The 24,924-nt window shown below is 38.7% G+C and overlaps 1 protein-coding gene across 3 annotated transcripts in view; it reads left to right on the plus strand.

Annotated features, from left to right (window-relative positions):
• The window catches only part of LOC306873435 (huntingtin-like), a 43,250-nt gene extending 20,156 nt beyond the window's left edge, over positions 1-23,094 (plus strand). For 2 of the 3 annotated variants that reach the window (XM_079422717.1, XM_079422719.1), the window contains 28 exons: positions 410-552; positions 690-900; positions 1,175-1,310; positions 3,159-3,338; positions 3,429-3,605; positions 4,541-4,617; positions 4,712-4,850; positions 4,947-5,069; positions 6,837-7,047; positions 7,326-7,471; positions 8,340-8,517; positions 8,642-8,725; positions 8,808-8,992; positions 9,082-9,208; positions 9,800-9,903; positions 9,991-10,145; positions 10,225-10,364; positions 10,462-10,544; positions 10,861-10,991; positions 11,088-11,220; positions 16,665-16,820; positions 16,909-17,099; positions 17,589-17,703; positions 19,915-20,146; positions 20,460-20,565; positions 20,655-20,817; positions 21,166-21,326; positions 21,452-23,094. In XM_079422717.1, coding sequence (XP_079278843.1) covers positions 410-552; positions 690-900; positions 1,175-1,310; positions 3,159-3,338; positions 3,429-3,605; positions 4,541-4,617; positions 4,712-4,850; positions 4,947-5,069; positions 6,837-7,047; positions 7,326-7,471; positions 8,340-8,517; positions 8,642-8,725; positions 8,808-8,992; positions 9,082-9,208; positions 9,800-9,903; positions 9,991-10,145; positions 10,225-10,364; positions 10,462-10,544; positions 10,861-10,991; positions 11,088-11,220; positions 16,665-16,820; positions 16,909-17,099; positions 17,589-17,703; positions 19,915-20,146; positions 20,460-20,565; positions 20,655-20,817; positions 21,166-21,326; positions 21,452-21,665 — 4,201 coding nt within the window. In that variant the 3' untranslated portion in view covers positions 21,666-23,094. The remainder of the gene's footprint in view (positions 1-409; positions 553-689; positions 901-1,174; positions 1,311-3,158; positions 3,339-3,428; positions 3,606-4,540; positions 4,618-4,711; positions 4,851-4,946; positions 5,070-6,836; positions 7,048-7,325; positions 7,472-8,339; positions 8,518-8,641; positions 8,726-8,807; positions 8,993-9,081; positions 9,209-9,799; positions 9,904-9,990; positions 10,146-10,224; positions 10,365-10,461; positions 10,545-10,860; positions 10,992-11,087; positions 11,221-16,664; positions 16,821-16,908; positions 17,100-17,588; positions 17,704-19,914; positions 20,147-20,459; positions 20,566-20,654; positions 20,818-21,165; positions 21,327-21,451) is intronic. The other variant, XM_079422718.1, reaches the window with a different exon arrangement.
• Positions 23,095-24,924: the final 1,830 nt, after the last annotated feature.

Genomic DNA, 24,924 nt, shown 5'->3' on the forward strand with positions numbered 1-24,924 from the left:
TGACAACAGCCAGTGCTCCACACAGAGATCTGATCTGATCATCATCCAGTCTGTCTGGAATGAGATGAAGAAACAGAACAAACCGAGACAGACTAAATCCAGAAGAACTCTGGCAACGTCTCCAGGATGCTTCAAGAAACCTACCCGCAAAGCTACTACTGTTAAAGGTTTTAGGCACTTGTGTAAAAATGCTGAAAAATGAGGATGCTGTCAAAAATAATGTCATAAATAGATTTTCTTTATCAAATCAAATCAACATTTGGAGTGACCATCCTTTGAGCTTAAAACAGCTTTTGTGCACTTGCGCATAGTTTTTCAGGTAGCTTTGCAGGTAGTTCTCTTGAAGCATCTTGGAGACATTGCCACAGTTCTTAATAAATACAATCATTAATCCCTTTTTGTTTGTCAGGTTCTTATTGCAGTTAGTGGGGGTGTTGCTGGATGATATCGCCACTAAGCAAGTGAAAGTTGACATGAGTGAACAACAGCACACGTTTTACTGTCAGCAGCTGGGCACACTGCTCATGTGTTTGATCCACATCTTCAAATCAGGTAGGCAGAGCCCACATCTCACATGTCTCAACTCATATACAGTCACATGTCAGGGTGTAAGAACCAAACACTGGCCCTTTACAAGTTCAGCAGACTAAATGTTCTCAGTAAATTCACATTTCCCTTTAACTTTCCAGGAATGTTCCGGCGGATCACGGCAGCGGGCAGCAGGCTGCTGAAGGCAGAGGGAGGCGAAGGAGGTAGTTTTTATACCTTGGAGGGTTTGAACAGCCTGGTGCTCCAGCTTATCACTACACACCCATCTTTGGTCCTGCTCTGGTGTCAGGTCCTTCTCATCATTAACTACACCAACTACACCTGGTGGTCCGAGGTGCATCAGACACCCAGGTCAGACTATATGCTAGCAGCCTAATGAAGCCTCATCCAACTGTTACAACCAGGCTAAGCAAAATTTTTGGGAACTTTTAGAATAAATTGCTGTTTGTAAGGGCAAAAACATATTGGCCTTCCACGGGTTGTGAGTTATATTAGTTATATATTGGTTAAGTGAAGCTTGAAATTGCTCTTTGTAAGAGGTAAGAGCCTGTGGTTGATCTGTTGTTGTTTATTGAAATGTTACTTTTCCTTTAAGCAATTTGTTTTTCCTTTATCATTCCTTCAGGAGGCACAGTCTGTCCAGCACTAAGCTGCTGAGCCCTCATTCATCTGGAGAGGAGGAGAGGCCCGAAGGGAAGCTGGCTATGTTAAACAGAGAGATCGTCCGACGAGGAGCCCTTATCCTCTTCTGTGACTATGTGGTGAGATTTCTTTAGCAATGTGTGCCCTTTTTAAAGCAGTGTCATGAGCTTGATTTTTATTTTATCTACCCTAACTTCCACATCACTTAATTTTTTTTTTTTTTTTTTTAATATAAATTAATACTTTTACTTAGTTCATCCAAAAACAAAAAATCAGTCATCAGTTACTAACCCTCAAATTGTTCCAAATCTGTGAGTTTTTTCTTCTGCTAAACAGAAGGAAGATATTTTGAAGCATGTGGGTGAACAAACAGTTGCTGGTCCCTATTGACTTCCGTAGTATGGGAAAAAAATCAAATGGAAAGTCAGTGGGGACCAGAAACTGTTTGGTTTAATCACATTCTTCAAAATATATCTACTTTGGTGTTCAGCAGAATAATTTTTTTTACAGGTTTGGAACAACTTGAGGGTGAGTAAATGATGACAGAACTTCCATTTTTGGGTGAACTCTCCCTTAAAGTGAGTGTACCGGCCAATATGCATATCTGATTCTGATAATAAAAAAAAATCTCTTAAAGGGGTCACATGACGTTGCTAAAAAGAACAATATTTTGTGTATTTGGTGAAATGCAATGTGTTTATGTGGTTTAAAGTTAAAAAAACACATTATTTTCCACATACTGTACATTATTGTTGCTCCTCTATGCCCCGCCTTTCTGAAACGCATAGATTTTTACAAAGCTCATTGTTCTGAGAAGCGAGGCGTGCTCTGATTGGCCAGCTATCCAGTACGTTGTGATTGGCCGAATACTTCAAGCGAGTGACAGAAATGGTACACCCCTCACCGTATAGTTATGGCGTTTCCCAGCGCGATGAGACTAAAACAATAAAACCCATTGCAAACAAGGCATTTGTTGCATCCAGTGGGGACATAATTACTGATTATAATGACTTATACTGTCTTTTTAAACAATACCATGTCTGCATTTGTGATCGGAGAAACAACAAGCACTACTCTACACTGCTCAAAACTCGTGTTTGGATAGTCAGTAGCAGAAACATACTTACAGGCTGTGAGTCAGAAGCGCCAGACTGTCCTTGCAAAGTTGAAATTGCCCCACTTTATAGAAACTGTGAGCAAGCCAGCATTGTAACATTAGGCTACTCTCCTGCCAGGTTCAGGAAATAGTCCTCTGTAAATTGCGCCGCACACACTCGAATATTTGCGTTGTACTGTTCTGGAACAGTGTTGTAAATACAGCTTAACCACTGATTTCTAGTTGTGTCCTCTTTTGGAAGCCCAAACACAGTAGTTTCGCTTTCACAGTGTCTCCAGGACATGGCGCCAGCGGCAGCAACAATACTACAGTGAGAATAAAAATCACGCCCCTTTCTTTGCGTATACATTTAGGCCAGGGTTTTCAAACTCAATTCCTGGAGGGCCGCTACCCTGCAGAGTTTAGTTCCAACCCTGCTCCAACACAAAAACCATGTAATTTTCAATTGAGCCTGAAGGACTTGATTAGTTGGATCAGGTTTGTTTAATTAGGGTCGGCGCTAAACTCGGCAGGGCTGTGGCCCTCTAGGAATTGAGTTTGACACCCCTGATTTAGACGGTGTAATGAAAAATCTCATGCCATGTGGTGGCGTGTTTTAGGGGGGCGTGGACAAGTCTTAACTTTGATAAAGAATATCTCTTTGGTTTTGAGACTTTAGTCTTTGCAACTTCAGGGATCTTATCTATGCATAAACCGCTTGTAACAGGGAAACTTAAAATCGCATCATATGACTCCTTTTAGCTGATAATTGATCTCTGTTTACCAAGCTTACCATTCATCATATTTCTAATAAAACATATTATACATTGCACTTAACAAATTTTTTTTGTTTTTTCTCTTCACGTCTCAGTGCCAAAACCTGCATGACTCTGAGCATCTGACATGGCTGACAGTGAATCATGTGAGCGATCTGATCAGTCTTTCCCATGAGCCTCCAGTACAGGATCTCATCAGTGCTGTGCACCGAAATTCTGCAGCTAGCGGACTCTTCATACAGGCTATACAATCACGCTGTGACAACCTTTCTACTGTATGTATATACATGTGCACTACATCTTCTTTGAGTTCATGATGTGATGATCTTTTCAGTTACTTATGTATTAAATGTGTAAATCTCCAGCCGGTAATGCTGAAGAAGACACTGCAGTGTCTGGAAGGCATTCATCTAAGTCAGTCTGGGGCTCTACTCATGCTATACGTGGACAAGCTTCTCAACACGCCGTTCCGTGTCCTGGCTCGCATGGTGGACACACTCGCCTGCAGACGTGTGGAGATGCTGCTTGCTGAAACCCTGCAGGTAAAACACAGACACACACACACTCACTACCGGCTTATTTCACTGTCTGTGTCATTTGGTGTAATAGACTATAATTGAATAAAACTAAAATTATTGCAAATAAAAGACACAATTAAAATACTACTACAGAAAAATTAAGTTAATAATAGTTAAAATTAAAGAGATCTCTCTGGGGATCTTCTACCACTGAAATAGTTTTGAGGATGGGCAAAAACAATAAAATCATCTATTCTCACCCTTTCTGACTCCGAGGTCCCATATTGTCAAAGACAAAATGTAAAGGCCCCCCAAGACATTTTTGGCATTTCTGCTGTAATAACAAAGCTGGTGTTTTTGTGGACAGAAATAGGAGAGGCAATTTTAATACATTTAATGAAATATTTAAATATTTATATAAATATTGAACATTATATTTGTAATAATAAAATTATATTAATTTGTTTAAAAATATATTTAAAGTAAATATTTTTTAAAAATAAGATTCAATAACTGAATGTTCTTCAGTGTTTTATTTTTATTACCAATAAATTTACATGCCTTTTACATGACTTAAATTTTATTTACTCATAAATAACAAATTCTACCTGCTAAAATATTTTAGAGACTGATATAACTAGAAAAAAATCCATTATTGGCTATTTAAAATTTTGATTTCCATTACTTATTCAGATGTGGAAATCTCCCTTTTATACCTCCCTCATATGTCCAGGATTTCCAAGACCGTGAGAATCATGGCTCCTAAATAGAAATGAATGTTGTTGAGAAAAACAAATTAAAATAAGAAATAAAATGTCAGCTTTGTCTAACGTGTTTTAGCCAATTTTATATCTTATTAAGCCATCTTGCAGCCCCTTTGGAAGTGTGCTGAGGCCCCCTAGTTGAGATCATCTGCACTAAATGATTATTGAGGGTCATGTTTTCTCCTCCTGCTGTAGAATAGTATCGCTCAGCTGCCACTGGAGGAGCTGGACAGGATTCAGCAGTACTTGCAGACAAGTGGCCTTGCGCAAAGGTAAGGCACATCATCAGTCTACTTTTTTTGTCGCTGTAATAAGACCTCCCAACCCTGATTTTTAAAAAATATTCTTTTTCTTTTTTTTTGTCAGGCATCAGCGGTTCTACTCCCTGCTGGACAGGTTCAGAGCCACTATTGCTGAAGATACCATGAGCCCTGCCGCCCCCTTTACCTCACACCCACTGGATGGGGACCCGCCCCCTCCCCCTGAAAATGTGGAACCCAATAAAGTATGACTTACAATGATGCTTTCTAGGTGAAAATAGTTGAAAACTTCTTGGCAAAAGCATAACATTATTGCTATTGTGTGTGTATGTGAATTGCAGGAGTGGTATGTTGCTCTGGTGAAATCTCAGTGTTGTTTGAGAGGGGAAGGAGCTCTATATGAAACTACAGAGCTGCTGACAAAACTTCCTCAATCTGACCTAAACGCAATCATGACCTGCAAGGTAAAGACCAAATACATAATAATAATTTGTTACATTTATATAGCACTTTTCAGGGTACTCAAAGCACTTTACATGGAAGAGGGGAATCTCCTCGTATAGTCATGGCCAAAAATGTCGGCACCCTTGGTAAATATGATCGAAGGCTGTGAAAATTAATCTGCATTGTTAATCCTTTTGATCTTTTATTTAAAAAATTCACAAAAATCTAACCTTTCATTGGAGAATAAGAATTTAAAATGGGAGGAAATATCATTATGAAATAAATGTTTTTCTCTAATACACATTGGCCACAATTAACGGCACCCTTTTATTCAATACTTCTTGAAACCTCCATTTGCCAGTTTAACAGCTCTGAATTTTCTCCTATAATTCCTGATGAGGTTAGAGAACACCTGACAAGAGATCAGAGACCATTCCTTCATCCAGAATCACTCCAGATCCTTCAGATTCACAGCTCCATGTTGGTGCTTCTTCGCTTCAGTTCACCTCACTCATGTTCTACAGGGTTCAGGTCAGAGGACTGGAATGGCCAGCAGCTTGGTTTTGTGCTCAGTGACCCATTTTTGTGTTGTTTTTAAGGTTTGTGTTTGGATTATTGTCCGGTTGGAAGATCCAAACATGGCCCATTATAAGATTTCTAACAGAGTCAGTCACTTGTTGATTTTTTTATCTGTTGGTATTTGATAGAATCCATGATGCCATGTGTCTAAACAAGATGTCCAGGACCTCTTTCAGAAATATAGGCCCACAACATCAAAAATACAGCAGTATATTTTATTGTACACTTGGGGTACTTTTTTATCCCTGTGTTCACTAAACCCATCTTGAGTGTTTGCTGCTAAAAAGCTAATTTTTTAGTTTCATCTGACCATAGAAGCCAGTCCCATTTGAAGCTCCAGTCATGTCTGATAACTGAATATGCTGGAGTTTGTTTTTGGATTAGCTAGGAGAATTTTTCTTGAAACCCTCCTAAACAACATGTGGTGATGTAGGTGCTGTTTGACAAATTTGTTTTAAAGGTTTTCTGACCCCGAGACTCAACTATTTTCTGCAATTCTCCAGCTGTGGTCCTTGGAGAGTCTTTAGCCACTCAAACTCTCCTCCTCACCGTGCATTAGGACGATATAGACATGTCCTCTTCCAGGCAGTTTCGTAACATTTTATGTTGATTGGAAATTCTTAATTATTGCCCTGATGGTGGAAATGGAAATTTTCACTGCTCTAGCTCTTTTCTTAAAGCCACTTCACTAATTTGTGAAGCTCAATTATCTTTTGCTGCACATCATAAATATATTCTATGTATTCATAAATATATTTATATATTTTTCTCATTGTGATGGATGATTAAGGGAATTTGGGCTTTGTTTTCTCTCCTGTTTATATTTCTGTGAAACAGGAAGCCATGGCTGGATAATTTCATGTTCATAATCACCCTGGAATGCTCAAAATTGTGACTATGAATGGGAATATACTTCAGAGATATTTTACTCATAAGAATTTCTAAGGGTGCAGTTAATTGTGTCCAACGTGTATTTGAGAAAAACATTTATTTCATAATATTTTCCCCATTTTAAATTATTATTATCCAATGAAAGGTTAGATTTTATTGAATTTTTTAGATAAAAGATCAAAAGGATTAACAATGCAGATTAATTTTCACAGCCGCCTCTGATCATATTTACCAAGGGTGCCGATATTTTTGGCCATGACTGTATCTCTCATTTTATAACACGAACAGACACTGAAGTTGTGCTGTTGTATTTGCAGGACTTTAACTTGTGTCTGCTGGCATCATGTCTGAGTGTTGGGGTACAGAGGGTGTGTAAGGATCATGGGACGGTTTTATTTGACACAGTTCAACAGGTGGCCTTCGAGCGATTGGCTGGTGTTGTAGAGCTCCTCCCCTCCCCTCATCAGCCCCTCCTACCCTCTTCCAAAACGTGTGCGGACTATTGGCAGAAGCTTAAACAAGTCTACAGTGAGTCACAATCAGAATTAAGCTCATTTACTTCAAACAATATGTCTACTCATGCATAAAAAATTTATCCCGTGTGTGTGTTATCTCATTGTTTTGATGACTTTATTATTATTATTCCAACATGGTGAAAATAGTAATAATAAAAAATGAGAAGGTGTGTCTAAATGTTTGTAGGTGTAAGTACATAGGAATTATCCTTTGTGGCAAATTCTACAAATTATAATAAAGTTGTAATGAACATCCTCTCTCATTGCATGTGTTTATGTGTGTGGTTGCAGGTGAGCCGGGGTTTTATCAGACAGTGTTGAGTCTGTGTGGGGTGTTGAGTCGGTACCTGCTGTCTCTGTCCAAACTGCCATCCTCACTGCACATTCCCAAAGACAGAGAGACACTCATTACCACCTTCAGCACCCTCGCCATAGAGGTAAGACTGATGCATCCTTTCCAAATAGGATTTTTATATGGAATATTCTAGTGGTTGACAATATGGATTGTTTAATGGCTAATGCCGACATCTTAGAAGGCAAAATGGTCGATCGATACAGGCCTACATGATATCACAATACTTACCGGGTGATGCCAGTAAGTGAAATACAAAAGTAGTTATATATATATACACACAAAGACAGTGCACTCTGGCTGCTATATAATAAAAAAATATCCTGGCTCTTCCAAGCTTTATAATGGCAGTGAATGGGGGTTGAAAATTTTTTTTTAAGCCCAAAAAAGTGTATCCATCCGTCATAAAGTAGTCCTCACGGAGCAGGGGGTTAATAAAGGCCTCCTGAAGTGAAGTGATGCATTTGTGTAAGAAAAATATCCATATTTAAAACTTTATAAACAGTGGTCTCTAGCTTCGGCTAGCTGTTGTACATGCGTTCTTGAGGGAGTGGCTTAGTGTAGGCCTTGGGTAAGCTCAGAAGGCCTTTATTAACCACCCAGAGCCATGTTGAGTACTTTTTATGATGAATGGACACACTTTTTTGGGCTTCAAAATCTCAACCTCCATTCCTGCCATTATAAAGGGAAGAGCCAGGACATTTTTAATAACTCCGATTGAATTCGTCTGAAAGAAGAAAGTCATATACACCTAGGATTGCTTGAGGGTGAGTAATCATGGGGTAGTTTGGGTGAACTATCCCTTTAAGTGTGCAGCCTTACCCAAATTACATGATATGCCATGTTATACATTAAAGTTCTATAAATTAATTCCATTTTCCGCATTGCAGAATTCATGGAGCTCTATATAAATCAAAGGCGCTAAGCTCATATTTCTCTTTCTATCTCTGTAGGTGGTGGTTTGGCGTTTGCTGCAGGATCAGCTACCTCTGAGTGTGGACGTGCAGATGAGTCTGTCGTGTCTGTGTCTGGCTCTCCAGCAGCCGGCGGTGTGGACACACTTTGCCTCCCACACCTACCTTACACACACCTGCTCAATCATCCACTGTATACAGCTCCTCATCCACGCAGGTGTGTACTACAGAACTTCACCTTCAACTTCAAAACTCTGGAAATACAGCCTACTGAAACCTTATAAAAGTGCTATCAATTTGAAAATGTATATTTATTTTGTGATTTATAATGTGTTATGTAGTTGCTGTTGGTCCTGGTGACCAGCTTCTGAGGCCTGAACGGAAAACATCAGCGCAGTCAGAAGACGAGTTAGACTCTGCAGATAGTAAGTTGACACATACATGTTACACACTGCTCCATGATGACCATAGCAACAAGTGTTAATTTCTCTGTTTGCTTTTTTATAGAACAACTTGAATGGTGGTGTTGTGAGATCATGGCCGAGCTGGTTGAAGGTCTGCAGAGTGTGCTGGCTCTGGGTCACCATAGAAACAAGAACATCCCAGCATTCCTTACACCTACCCTACGGAATGTCATCATCAGCCTGGCCAGGCTCCCCATTGTGAACAGCTACACCCGAATCCCACCACTGGTGAGAGAGTATGATCGAGTGTTTATGCATTCATTATGTGTATGTGTGTTTAGAAGTGTTTGAAAGTATTGATGTGTTTGATTTAACAGGTCTGGAAGCTGGGCTGGTCCCCCAGGCCGAGTGGAGAATTTGGCACAGCATTGCCTGAGATCCCTGTAGAGTTCCTGCAGGAGAAAGACGTCTTCAGAGAGTTCCTCTACCGCATTAATACTCTGGGTATGAGAGACTAGTTTGAGTCCTCTGTCTTTTTAAATGTGGTTCTGAAAGGCAATTTTGTTATCTCACAGAATCTTTGATTTCTTCATTACATCACTATCACCTTATGTTTCTTCATGCAAAAAAATAAAATGTATATATGTATATTGTATGCAAATGTATTTTATAATACATTAAATAGGTAAGCTGCTCTGTCCAATTAACTATTGAAAAGTATGAATACACAGCCGCTCAAAAGCTCAGGGTCAGTAAGATTTTTTTTTCAGTATTAATAAATTGGTGAGCATCCCTTTCATCATTCAAATATTAAAACATATATATAAACACACTGTACAAGAAACACATCTGATTGTTAAAAAACTGTCCTATATAAAATATACCCATTTAGTGTATTTTTGCATACATTTTTACACATGCATTAATTCACCATTTGGATTGTGAAATGTTTAAATTAATTAGTAGACAATGATTTTAGTCAAACTTTTATAGCTTCATACAATCTGTCACTGTGTTGACGTCAGGCAAACATGTGTAGTCCTTTTTATAATACATGATTATTAAGCAGTTTGATTCATTCATGTGGTCTTGCAGGCTGGAGCAGTCGGACACAGTTTGAGGAGACGTGGGCCACTCTGTTGGGAGTGCTGGTCACTCAGCCAATCACGATGGACCAAGAAGAGGAAACCCAGCAAGAAGTAAATCATCAATAACTTCTGCCAAAACACTCGTCCAGGTTTTGGATATTGTGAGTGATCGATAAGAAGTGTCTGTTTGTGTCACAGGAGGATATGGAGAGGACTCAGATAAATGTACTGGCGGTTCAGGCCATCACCTCTCTGGTGCTGAGTGCAATGACTCTGCCGACAGCAGGAAATCCAGCTGCCAGCTGCCCTGAACAGCAACCCCGCAACAAAATCCTTAAAGCTCTGGACACAAGGTTTGTATACATTTATTTCATTCATGGGTTGGGCCTCTAGGTTTAGATGTGGATCATATGTTTTCTGTGTGTTTTGTAGGTTTGGTCGTAAGCTGAGTGTGATTAGAGGCATGGTTGAGCATGAGATTCAGGCCATGGTGTCAAAGAGAGACAACATCGCCACACACTTCCCCTATCAAGCCTGGGACCCTGTGCCATCCTTATCATCCTCAACGGCAGGTCAGTGGTCAGCTGAAAGATCCTCTTGCTTTATATGTGCACAGTATCTTGTCACATTCGTGACCTTTGCGTGTGTGTGTGCATCTGCAATGTTCAGGCACCCTCATCAGCCATGAGAAACTCCTGCTTCAGATTAACACTGAGAGGGAGATTGGCAACATGGACTACAAACTGGGTCAAGTTAGTAAACTGACTACTCTACAAACCTTGATTTTATTAACATATTTGATTCATGCTCATTTTATCTAGAGTTTACACTCATTCACTTCACACACTCACTGTTGCGTAGTAATTTTAGAGGTTTATGTATAATATTGTGCTATTTTTTTAGCTTACCTGTTATCCAGCAAACACAAGGAGTGTATGCCAAATATTTTTTTCTATTATTCAATGGATTTTGTTATTAATTTTAAGGCCATAATCCTTGCCTTTCTGAATATGGTATTCGGCTTCAGGCACATCATTACTTACAATATCAATCCTGTACACTTTGTAGGTGTCAATTCACTCAGTTTGGTTGGGAAATAACATTACCCCTCTGAGGGAGGAAGAATGGGGTGAGGATGAGGAAGATGAAGCAGATGCTCCAGCGCCTTCCTCACCACCACTATCACCAATCAACTCCAGGTCAGACATGCAAAGTTACTAGCAGAACAGCTCCTTAAAATCAGCAACCCTTTCAGACTTCACACTCTGCATTGCCTTTCTTCTCGTCCGGTCTAGGAAGCACCGTGCTGGGGTTGATATCCATTCCTGTTCTCAGTTCCTTCTGGAGCTCTACAGTCAGTGGATCCTCCCTGGCAGCCCCAGTAGCAGGAAGACTCCTGTTGTGCTCCTCAGTGAGGTGGTCAGATCGGTGAGTTCATTCCTCAGCCTTTAAGATGTATAGTAAAGCTGGGTGATAGAGCTAAAAATGTACATTTCAATATTTTTCAAAATTTGTTCACAAAAATGTAAAATGGTGGGTTTTTTGGCCCCAATGAATTTTGGCCCCATGATCTGGATAGAACAGCTATTGTTGCAAAATACCTAACAATTTATTGCAAAATCAACACTTTTTTTTTTGTGGCATTTTTGCCTTTTATTGGAATTGAAAATGAAGTGGACAGGAAGCGAAGTGGGAGAGAGAGATGGGGGAACAGGATCGGGAAAGGTTTGTGAGCTGGGACTCGAACTCGGGACGCCCAAAGTGCAACAGCGCTATATGTTGCGCGCTGGCCACGAAGCTATTGGCGCCAACCAAAATTAACACTTGTTAAAGGGGTCATATGACATTGCTAAAAAGAACATTATTTTGTGTATTTGGTGTAATGCAATGTGTTTATGCAGTTTAAGGTTCATAAAACACATTGTTTTCCACATACTGTACATTATTGTTGCTCCTCTATGCCCCGCCTTTCTGAAACGCATAGATTTTTCCAAAGCTCATCGTTCTGAGAAGCGAGGTGTGCTCTGATTGGCCAGCTATCCAGTGCGTTGTGATTGGCCGAATACCTCAAGTGTGAGACGGAAATGTTACGCCCCTCATTACATTACCATGTCTGCGTTTGTGATCTGAGAAACGACAAACAACAAGCACTACTTTGCACTGCTCAAAACTTGCATTTGAATAGACAGTGGCAGAAACGTACTTATAGGCTATGAGTCAGAAGCGCCAGACTGTCCTTGCAAAGTTGGAATTGCCCCACTTTATAGAAACACCCTTTGTTCAAGCCAGCATTGTAGGCTACTCTTCCAGGTTCAGGAAATAGTCCTCCATGAAATGCGCTGCACACACTCTAAAATTTGGGTTGAACTGTTCTGGAACAGTGTTGTAAATACAACTTAACCACTGATTTCTAGTAGGGATGCATATTGGAGTTTTGCCGATATCCGATATGCTGATATTTTTCAACTCATTTTGGTACCGATATATTTCCATTTGTTTGGAAACAACACCAAGTCTCTCCTGTGCAGAAATTATTAGCAAAATATTTTAAATTTTGGTTAGCTTTTAACAAGAACTTATTTATTAGAATTAAATAAAAAAGAATTAAGGTTTTTTAACATTACATTGAAACTTCGAAAATAAACTATATATCAATCGTTGCATTTGTTTCCCCAGAAAGATGCAGTGTTAACTCTAACATTTTATTTTAAGATTTAACATTTGTAGATGGTCTAAAACAAAATAGTTGTAATAATTCTGAAAATCTTTTAGAGCTCATGATTTGTTTAAAAAATAAAACATATTACACATTAATGAATAAATCAGTATATGAAGAGTTCAGATGCAAAAGCCTCTAAATGCCATCTAAAATTTTCATCTAAAATGAGCATTTTTATCAGGCTTCTAGGTTTAAGTTCAGTAATTTTACTCTAATGGCAATGAATGGGTCCTTTTCTGTGCAGTTAAAGTGAAATAACTGAACATAAATATAGGAGCCTGATAAAAATGCTAATTTTAGAAGAAAATTTCAAATGGCACTTGGAGGCTTTTGCATCTGAACTCTTCATATATAAAATAATTTAATTTACAGGTGTTACGTTTGTGATTTTATTTAATTTTTTCATGTAAGCTATAGCTTCTGACCATTAAATCAAAACATACTTATTATTTTATGACATCAATTACTGCTTTATTTAATCAGAAACACAGTCTAAATGTTATTTGTGTAGGCTATTTAAATTTTAAATGTTAATTTAATTAGAAGTAGGCCAACAGCGCCCCCTACAGATTAAAACTCCTTACCAAACAGGCATTAGGACCCGGGGGAGGCTGCCGCTGCTGTCTTTGCACGTGCTATTACTGTTTACTCTATCACACAACGAAAGTGTCATTCTGTATGTGCTTTCACAGATTAAGTGCAGCGATTCAAATCAGTGAATTTAATCATCATTCAGACAAAACTTTGCTTCAAGAATGAGCAACACTGCTGACGCGATCTAATCACTAGCACACCCTGAACACATGTGAGTTAATGTATTCCTCTTATCGGCAAGACATATTGGCATACATTTTTCATATCAGGCCGATGCCGATATTTACATTTAAAGCCATTATTGGCCGATTCCGATATCAGTCCGATAATAACGTGCATCCCTAATTTCTAGTTGCGTAAACATTTGGGCGGTGTTTTGCAAATCTATGGGGGCGTGGCACAGTCTTAACTTTTATAAAGTATATCTCTTTGGTTTTGAGACTTTAGTCTTTGCAACTTCAGGGATCTTATCTATGCACAATCAGCTTGTAAAACACAAAACTTGAAATCGCATCATATGACCCCTTTAAAGGGGACCTATTATGCTCCTTTTTACAAGATAAGTAAAATAAGTCTCTGATATCCCCAGAGTGTGCATGTGAAGTTTTAGCTCAAAATACCTGACAGAATTTTTTTTATAACTTGTTAAAATTGCTACTTTTAGGGTATGAGCCAAAACGTTTTGTATTTGAGTATGTTGCTTTAATGCAAATGAGCTGTTGTTCCCGGAGAAGAGGGCGGAGCTTCAAGAGCTCACGCTCCGGCAATAGCAGTGCTAGCCTTTGCAAATTAACATTCCCCTGTTAGTACAAGCCTGTTATCTTTACAGAAAACATACTGTACATACATACAAGTCAGTCATCTGATTGTACTGTGATCTGATTGTACTAAATTCGTGTTTATGAATTACACAGACAGGGGCCACAGCACGATAAAAATAACAACATAGCTGGTCTCATGGTGCATGGCATGCTATCACAAACTTTATAAGTCCCACTTGTGATTATGAGCTCAACAAACTCAAGCGATCGACTCAAATTGCTTTCATATGCAACTTTTAACCACCACATTCCTATTCACGATCATTCATGGGCAGCACCAGTGAAAACAGACAGAGACGATGGTAGCTTTATCATCATTAGCCTTACAGAGTGCCAAGAAGCTCTTTCAGAAGGGCAATTTGGAAGACAAACACATGATACTTACTTTGTCTGGAGCTGACGTTCGCGCACAAAGTGTTGGTATTGATCCCTACACGTATTGGGAACTTTACCGATTTTTTCCAGGACATTTCCTTAGACAATGAAACTTAACCACAGTGTCCTCAGTGGCTCAGATGGAGGGAGTCTATAGAGACTCCTATGTTCGTTAGTGCGTCCCAAAACGCAACACTTGAAATGCCTCTTTGGCGCTGACATTGTAAATCTCCAGCAGCTACAGCAAGTAATCAGTGATGGTGGAGTCGGACTGCTGCTTCTCACTCAGGGCTGTCTATGCTTATAGGGCAGCGTCACAAATGGGAGGGACTTTTTCCCCTCGGTGACGTTAACAGAGGGAGAATCTGAAACTGCTCGTTCTGAGAGACTGTTTAGATGCAGTGCCACTTACTACTTTTTACTAAATGTACACAAAATTAACATTTAAAATCAATGAAATTGGAAATTTTGATAACATATTTTGAAGTGGCGTCTAGCGGTGAAACTTGCATACTGTGTGTTTAATGTTTTAAACATTGAATTCATCAGTCCCTACAGGATTTTGCGATTCTGCAATCACTGAATTTATCGCTAAATTTTCGCAAGAGCTCGCAAATTTTCGTAATTGCTGCAGATTTTCCGCAGATTTGGGGTTTAGACGCTCCCATGATGTCATCGCAAAGCACATTGAGTCAAAGAAAGTTTGTTTCTCAGTTTGAAAAACGTAATGAACAGCCTTGCATTCTCATAATGCCTGATTTACGAGAGCTACATTGGACAAACGAACCGAAAGCACAACGAATCCGCATCAATAATAACATCTCTGTCAAATCTTGTGAGAAGCATTCAAATTCGGCACAGAATTCTGTTAAAGCTACGGATCTCAGAACAAAAGCCACTGATGTGGAAACCAGGAAAAACATTGTTCAGTAAACACAAATCTCTACCATTGACCATGAATTTAACATAACTACAGGAACAACTTGTGGCAGAAATGGTGTGTTTTCAAGTGTTTTTAAATGCTTCACACAACTTTTCCCAGCACTTCAAAGCTTTAAGTATTACCAAATTCGAAAGTTGATGACATTATTTGTTCATCCTTCATAGGTTGCCTCCATTTATAAAACTAAAAGTTTCATAATGTAGGAAAGCAAACGCTTTTTTAAAAATAAAAAGGACATTAAATTACCACTAAATGGCTGCAGAGACTTATAGACTTATTAGCTTGTAGGCTTATTAGCCATTTCCACTCCCTATATATATATAATTTAAAAAAATGTTTATCAAATTATATTTAGACATTATGAATGACCGTAATAAAAGTACATTTGATCTGCATCTCAACTACCCAGACAGCACCATTAAATCTGTAAGACGTCTGCTAAAGATCTGGGAAACATCTGCCTTGTAATCTGATAAACGTGTCAGAAGCAGTTTTACATGCATTCTAATAAATGTCTATTTGACATTTGACAGGAAATGTCTTAGAGACGCATTGCAGATGAGCAAACACCCTAAAAAATACGTCTTGCATGTGTAAATGCAGACATCAAATAGACATCTTCAAGATGTACATGTGCTTTACTGTCAGGTGCTGGTGCCACCTTCTGTAGAACTTAATGGCACTGGTGTCCTCAAATGTTAGTCTGGAGCCCTAAAATGGTTGTCGAAGTCAGAAAAGTTATAACAATGTTAGAAGAATGTTGTCCATGGTATATTTTCACTGCAAAACAATAAGAAATGCCACAAATATCACCGCAAAGTTTTAGAAAAGCTGCAGCAAAATCAGTTATTTTAGGCCGCAAAAATCAGAAAAAAGTCCTGCGAAATCCCAGAGGGACTGATTCATGATCATTTAAATTAAGCTAGAATTTACAGAAATTGTTTGTGAAATAATATTTTGCTGCATGTTATCATGAACTAACCAGTCAGTAATAATTTCTTGCATTTCACAAAGCTAAAGTTTACAAAACAGTTCTTGCCTCATTTCAAATCAGACATAACTGAAATGAGTAAGATGTAAATTCAGTAACCGTTGTTTCATCAAGTACATCATGCATTTTATTATTTACAATTCAGACCAATAACTCCTGAGTTTGTGAGTTGTTTTGTGATTCTTTACAAGAACTGGGTCACAGGAGTAATTTGTTCATGAATCAGACTATATTAGTCATACTGTGTGTTTGTTTTAGTGATTCAATAGACACATTTCAACATTTGTTGCCCAGCACAGTAAATAAACATTTGAGAGTTTGAACATCGTTTTTTTAAGAGCGTACACATTCAAATTTTCTTCTATACACTTACCTCTGCTCTTCCTATGCAGTTAACACACATCCTTTCTTTGTCTCTATGTCATCAAGCTGCTGGCAGTGTCTGATCTCTTTACTGAGAGGAATCAGTTTGATATGATGTTCACCACTCTGACTGAGCTGCAGAAGGTCCATCCACCAGAAGATGAGATTCTCAACCAGTACCTTGTACCAGCTATCTGCAAAGCAGCTGCAGTGCTTGGCATGGTGAGCATGTATATGCACTGATGCAGCAGCTATATAAATAAATGCAGTTACAGCTATTTAACAGTCTGGACTATTGTATTTGTGTCAGGATAAAGCCATCGCAGAGCCTGTGTGCCGTCTGTTGGAGAGCACCTTGCGCAGCACTCATCTGCCCAGTCGGATAGGCGCTCTTCACGGCGTTCTGTACGTGCTGGAGTGCGACCTACTGGATGATACGGCACGCCAGCTTATACCTACCGTCAGTGAATACCTGCTCTCTAACCTTAGAGCTATAGCACAGTGAGTAACACTACAACCTGAATACATACACGCGCTTTACGCTGTCTTTTTGCTGGAATTGAATTAACAATCTTCCTATTACCCGCCTTGAGCTTTAAACCCTACTCCACACCAATCATTAGTGTTCCACTAACTCTTAATATTTGCAGTTTTATTTAAGAGAATATGGGATGAGAGGTTAACGGCTTGCGTCCTGCATTGGATGAAAGACTTTATACTGTTAGCATCTCTCTTAAGAATTTATGCCCCATGCAGTCAAAGCTAATGCCAAAGTCTCTGTGGCATGCTGGGAGACTCAATAATAGGCTCACTCTGGCAATCACAACACACGCCTGCACGCTGCATGGTCATCAGCTCCTCATTAGCTGTAATGTATGGTGTCTTACTGAGATCTCTCATTAAAGACCAGGGCTAGAATTAGCATCAGACAGCCTCACTGAAATTAGATGAGTGTGTTTATACCTAACACTGTTGGTGTGTGTCTCTCAGATGTGTGAATCTACACAACCAGCAACATGTGTTGGTGATGTGTGCGGTGGCCTTCTACATGATGGAGAACTACCCCCTGGATGTAGGGTCCGAGTTCAATGCCGGGATTATTCAGGTGGGTAGAGGCCACACTTTGGAAAAAAGTGTTGATATACTGTAGTAACTCTTTCCCTGCCAGTTTTTTTTTTTTAAAGAGTTGCCAGCCACCGCTAGCTTCATGCATTCTGTTTTTATCAACATTTGAAGTTTCATTAAAACATATATATTTAGAAAAAAAAAAAAAGAGAGAAAATAGCTTTTGCATGTCAAAGAGTTAAAGTGGTCCTATTATACTCTTTTACAAAGTCTTGATTTTGTTTTGGGGGTGTAATAGAATATGCTCTCATGCTTGGTGGTTCGAAAAATGCATTATTTTTCACATAATTTACAATATTACAATACCTTTCTCCACAGCCTGGCACAAACGGTTCAATTAGTTCCGGGTTTGATGAAGGCCCGCCTTCCGAAAAACGAAATGTGTTGTGATTGGTTAGCTGTCCCGGTGCGTTGTGATTGGCGAACAGCTTAGACGGTGTTTCAGTACTGCCCCGCCCCTTGCCAAAGCAGAGAGTTCCGGATGGTGTCAATATTGCCATATCAGTTTGAGCTGGATTCAAACCCCAAGAATATTGAACAAGAGAATCGCGAAGAACCTTTGTACGCACGGATTGCAAGACATATTAGAGTGGTAACATTATTGTTGTTTTTTTGGGGGCTAAATCTCGATTTGTGCCGGCTTATATGCAAATTAATTCTCTGCCAGCAGGAGGCGCTGTTAGAGTGGAAGAGATCGAGGTTTTCCCGGTAACGCTGTACACAAAACAGAGCTCCGCTCACAAACGCTGCTTTATCAGACATTACATGCAAGATGAAATGAAAATGACACCAGCCCCGGGTTTCGATTTTGAAACGTGTAGAGCTCAACCAAGCCCCACCCCCCAACCATTTCCGTAGGCGGGATTTATTTTAATGATATTCTAATAGACCGCTTTGTGACATCACTAACTTTGTAAACACTAAAAAGTGTCTTATGTGACCGGTTGCTTAATTTTGTTCCTGTGAAACCGAAGTGAAAATACTAGATAAGAAGATTAACATTAAAATTAATGTTCGAACTCTGAGATTTTGTATAGAAATCTAGGGTTGTATAGAAATCTAGTTTTATCTGAGTTGATCCATTGTGGAGCTGCTCCTCTTACTGGTGGCCATAATTTTTCCCAACAGGGAAGGAGAAGGGAAACAATGCTGTAGTCCAAACGAGCCGTTCGTTGTAGTTCTTGAAAAAGGATTTAAAAAAAATTTAAAATCTCCCTTTGGAGTGGACTTTGAGATTTGTAACTTTGTAGATCTTTTTTATGCCCAAACATACACACTACACACTGACTAAAATTCAAAAAGTGAAAAAGCATAATAGGACCCCTTTACCTGCTCATTCTGATTCTGGACCTCAACTGGTCGGTTTCTGGGTCTATGAAGTGATGCTGTTTTTTTCCCCCTATCTATAAATACATTAATTCAGAAAATCATTGTAGTTTGACAGGTAGTTTGCCATAAATTATTTTTTTTCTCTAAATAATGTTAAGTCATGTGGCTGAACAAACATGCAGAAATGACAAAGCAATATATAATCTTATAATTTGACCTTTCTGCAACAGGGCAAGGTATATTTAGGTTGTAAAATATCACGTGGCATGACTTTACAAAAACTAAATTATATTTCTAAATTAATAAAATTCTGATATTTGTGAAAAAAATACATATATATGTATTATATTTATCCAAAGCGACTTATAATTGCTATATATGTCAGAGGTCGCACGCCTCTGGAGCAACTAGGGGTTAAGTGTCTTGCTCAGGGACACACTGGTGTCTCACAGTGGATTCGAACCCTGGTCTCTCACACCAAAGGCATGTGTCTTATCCACTGCACCATCACCACCCATCATTTACTCATCCTCAAGTTGTTCCAACCCTGTGTGAGCTTCCTCCTCCTGCTGAACACAAAACAACTGTAAACAGTAACCATTGCAGTAACCAAACTGCATGGTAGCTGGTTGCCATTGACTTTGAACCGGTATCTGTTTGGTTTCATTTGAAAGTTACATTTTTGGGTGAACTATCCCTTTAAATTTAAACTCTTCTTGGAAATGGTGTTGTATGGTTAAATGTTTTTAATACGAATGTGAATATAAAGAGAAAGAACTTGTGCTTCATTTTTAAAAGATTTTTTCTATTCATGGACACTGATCCTTCTCTCTCTACTCTTGTACCTTTTCTACATTTCCAGATATGCTGTATGATGCTATCTGCTAGTGAGGAGGCCACACCGTCCATCATCTACCACTGCATTCTGCGAGGTCTGGAGCGGTTGCTTCTGTCTGAACAGTTGTCACGCATGGACGCAGAGACGCTAGTCAAGCTGAGCGTTGAACGTGTGAACATGCCCAGTCCACACCGTGCCATGGCTGCCCTGGGTCTCATGCTCACCTGCATGTACACAGGTGTGGCTGGAGAGGAAGGCAGGACACATTTCAGCTACATCTTTAATACTTACCCACCCTACTAACACCAACAGCCATAAGAACAGACTCACCTTAAATGCTCACCCTACTAACAGAGCACATAGTAGCCCAATCCTCAGTATGAATTCAGCAAAAAAGTGTCTTATGTGACAGGTTGCTTAATTTTGTACCTGTGAAACCAAAGTGAAAATACTAGATAAGAAGATTAACATTAAAATTAATGTTCGAACTCTGAGATTTTGTATAGAAATCTGAGTTGATCCATTGTGGAACTGTTCCTCTTACTGGTGGCCATAATTTTACCCAACAGGGAAGGAGAAGGGAAGTCCTGGGTGCCCTGCTGATGCAGACCCCACAGCTCCTGACAGCGAATCGGTCATTGTCGCAATGGAGCGAGTATCCGTCCTGTTTGACAGGTACGTATGTCTCTTTTTGAAGAAACTTACCCTAGCTAAAACCATTTTTTGTATTCCACTAATTCATCTGTGGAAAATGCTTGCCGCAGGATTCGTAAAGGCTTTCCAAGTGAGGCACGTGTGGTAGCCCGGATCCTTCCTCAGTTCCTGGATGACTTTTTCCCACTGCAGGATGTCATGAACAAAGTCATCGGGGAGTTCTTGTCCAATCAGCAGCCTTACCCACAATTCATGGCTACAGTGGTATACAAGGCAAGTGCCACTTTTTGGGTGCAGAATGTTTTGGATATCTTACATAAAGGGATAGTTGAACCAACAATGAATAAATTACTCACCCTCATGACGTTCCAAACCTATAAGACCTTCGTTCATCTTCAGAACACAAATTAAGATATTTTTGATTAAATAAGAGAGCTTTCTGACCTTGCATAGACAGCAACGCAACTGACACGTTCAAGGTCCAGAAAGGTAGTAAGGACATCGTTAAAATAGTCCATGTGACATCAGTGGTTCAAACGTAATATTATGAAGCTAGTGTTGTTTTGGACCCCATTGGCTTTCACTATATATTCATGTATGTGCATATATTTCTTGATACAGGTATTTCAGACACTTCATGCAACTGGGCAGTCCTCCATGGTTCGTGACTGGGTGCTACTCTCGCTGTCGAACTTCACACAGAGGACGCCTGTCGCCATGGCAATGTGGAGCCTGTCTTGTTTCTTTGTCAGTGCCTCAACCAGCCAGTGGATCTCTGCCCTGTATCCTTAAACACATATGATTTTCAGTTATTGCACCCCTTGTAATGGTAAGAGCACACTTCCTATTCCATATTTTCTTTTCTTTTTTCTCTTCATCCTTGTTTTCCTTAACATCTTCCCTTTAGCCTGCCGCATGTCATCAGTCGCATGGGGAAGTCTGACACAGTAGACATTAGCCTCTTTTGTCTAGTAGCTATGGATTTCTACCGACACCAGATCGACGAGGAGTTAGACCGCAGGGCCTTTCAGTCTGTTTTTGAGATGGTGGCTTCACCTGGTAGTCCGTATTACCAGTTACTTTGCTGTTTGCAGAGCATTCACCAAGACACGTCTCTATAATACAGAAAACAATAATGCATCATTAGGACCTCCATTGCAAATTAGGCATCAAAAAGATGGTAACAGTACCCGAGCATAAGACATCACACTTATCAGAACGTTACACACCAGGATGCATGGCAACAAGAAACAATTATCTCTGATTGGTTGTATGTGGCAGCTACTATAACGTTAAACACCAGAGGACATTGTCCCAAGTAGTTCATAGTTATTAGAGACAGTGGGACCAATCCAAGAAAAGCTGCACATCCACTCAAGTATGTGGCCACAAGAACCACAGTGCACCAGAATCTGTAATTTAAAAAGAAAAGAAAAGCAGTACTACCATCAGAATATTTGACTGGTTTCATGGTATGTCACTTAACATCTTAAAAGTCTATATGGATGCAAGCTTGTCTTCTCTATATTTTGTATGTATAAATGCTCTTCATTTGGTATCAAAGAATGTTACTGTGGCAAAACTGTGAGGCTGGTCGCAAAGGTTACCGGTCTAAACTGACAATGCGTTTCCATCATTAGTAACGTTATATTCTAATATAGAGACTCAGCTATAAACAAACTGACTGAAGAACATATTGTAGTGAATGTTCTTAAATATGATGCAAACACTATTAAAATATCTCTTGCACTTCTGGAATTCAGCAGATCCAAGATCAGTTCTTTTAGTCCGCAGACCTGGAGTTCAGCTACTCCAAGTTACTTATTGTCCAAACTTGTTAAAATCGATACATCTGGGTATTTTATACAATGCCGGTCTTTACCCTCCTCTCCAACAGTCCATACTCTCCGAAAGACACTCGCCACTTATTCAGTTAAAATCATTCCTTTTGCATGGGCGACGCATTGCTTTGCTCTGTGTTTGCTAGCACTTGAAGTGAAAATGGATTGTAAATTGAATTTGTATATCCACTCCAATGTGGGAGAGGTTACGTACGACTATTGGTAAGATAAGATTTTTGTGTATTTAAATGTAAAATGTGTTTGACTTACTAAGTAAGAGGGGTAAATTGCCTGGAACAAAGTTTATTTTTCCTCTTAAAATTTGGTTGTCTATATTTGTTGTTTTTAAGTTCATACTTTTTTTTTTTAAGACGGAGAAAACCCAGAACACAAATGTGAATCTCTTAAGTCCTTTTGTATGGACGGGGTTTGAAATAGCCATAGCAGTTAGCGTAGAGAAGTTTTTAGATGATGGTTTATTTGCAGCTCAAATCTACATACTGTGTCCCTTGAAACACTTTAGTTTTTTTGTTAAATTTCTTTTAAAAGCTCAGGACGAAAGATATGATTATTGATCTAGTGTAATAACTGGAAGTATGTATTTTAATCTATAGAGTGTTTACATCAATGTACAATTTGTGTAAAAGAAATGCTATTTGTGATTAAATGAATAAACTGTGGTGCATGACAACACCTATTGGTGGACATGAGATGGTGTAAAGAGAATGGCTATTTTAACCAAATGTGTGCAATAACCCAACCTTTCATTTTTGATAGACTAAAAAAAAAACAATAATTTATCCATCTCAGGTGGCATAGAAACCTTCACGGTAAATATAAGTCTATTTGAGAAGATGATGTATATTAACTTGAAGCATGCTTTAGTCTGCTTTCAATATTGAGTCAAAATTTTATGTGATGACGACAACATTTGACCAATGACAGATGAATAACAGACAACCAATGACTGGTCATGTCTAGTATGTATATGTTTATTATTCGATGAAATGTTTGCTTCCTCTTAGTGAAGCAGAACATGTACATAGCAATTAATACTTGATATTTTCACTGCTCAGTGAAAAGCCTTTACTTCTCTGAAATGTATTGTCAGATTCATTTTAAATTCATCATAAATATCGCCCCATGCCTGCACGATTTCTTGCAAATCTACAGATTATAGAACCATTCAAAATAATGGATTTACATAATCTACATACTGTATCCTTTGAAACACCTCTTTAGAGGCTTTCAGTTTTGTTGGGCTAAATAAGACAGTAGTGTTAGGGGTCACGTGCAGCTGGAATAACTTGAATGCCTTTCATAAAGACCACTAATATGGTTGGACTAAACGTCAAATACTGCAGAATTAATGTTACTACTGAATCTATCACAATTTTATAAATATCAGATGGTAAATACCTTTTATCCTCTATAGTTTGTGCTTGGAAGCTTCATTTGGGAAAGAGAGGGAAGAATCCTGACTGGTTAATGCATTTCAGATGGGAATGATTTTTGATCTCAGTAGCGATCCTGTTAGACCTCAACTCAATGTTTACTTCAGCTTCTTTTATCTGAGATGCAGAACATGAAGTTAATATTTAGCTGGAGCAGCAGCATGTCCTATAAATATCACAGTACGATGCCATGATGGTCAAGCACCGGAGCTTTTTTTTTTCTTTTAATAAAAGTAACCTTTTTACTTTGTTAGCCATTTAATTAGCTCATTTATGCAAACTACAAGCTGGTAAAAAGGACAAAAATTAGTGTATTTATTTTAATGGATTGTTTTGAATGTCATAAGTCATGAAAATACTATAATATAGAAATGAATAAAAGATGTAAAATGTTCAGTTTGTTTAATTTCAGTTTTCATTTATCACATATTGTGGGGCTTTTCATCTAGTGACTCAATTTAAATCCAGCCTGTCAATTATTTTCAACTTTATATTACACAGAATGGGAGTTTTAAGGGATAAAAGAGGAGAAACACTCTTTTTTATTATCATTATAATTTTTGTAATGTGACAGTTGGGTTTTGATATGAACGTTAGATTTCGAATAACAGTCCTTCAGAGAATATGGCCCTTAAAAGTAGCCCTGAAATATTGTGATTACGGTTTTTTTTAATCATTAGTACAATTTTTTTTTTTTTTTTTTTTTTACATTTACCCATATGCTTTTAAACATTTTCTACTCCAAGGTAGGATGTTTTATGATGTGCTCAAATAATGGATTTAGATGTTTTTGAGTTTATGCTGGTAATCCTCTGAAAAGTGCAGGTTATTAACTTTCTGTGCAGAACAAATGGGGGATTCCAAGCCCAGGGCTTGTGTGTGCCTGAAATTGAATTTCACATTTATGTTTGTCAGTTCAACAGCAGCATCTGCTAATTATTAACTAAATTATTTGCTACTAATAATCTTAAAAATAAACAATATCTCTATTGATAATCCCATCTTTTATGTGTTATGGTCACTTTATACCTCTTTAAAGAACAAGAACAATTTTTTAATTATCTTAAATGGTTCAAGTGTGAACT

This window comes from Barbus barbus (assembly GCF_936440315.1).
Source record: "Barbus barbus genome assembly, chromosome: 8".
In the NCBI taxonomy this organism is placed as follows: Eukaryota; Metazoa; Chordata; class Actinopteri; order Cypriniformes; family Cyprinidae; genus Barbus; species Barbus barbus.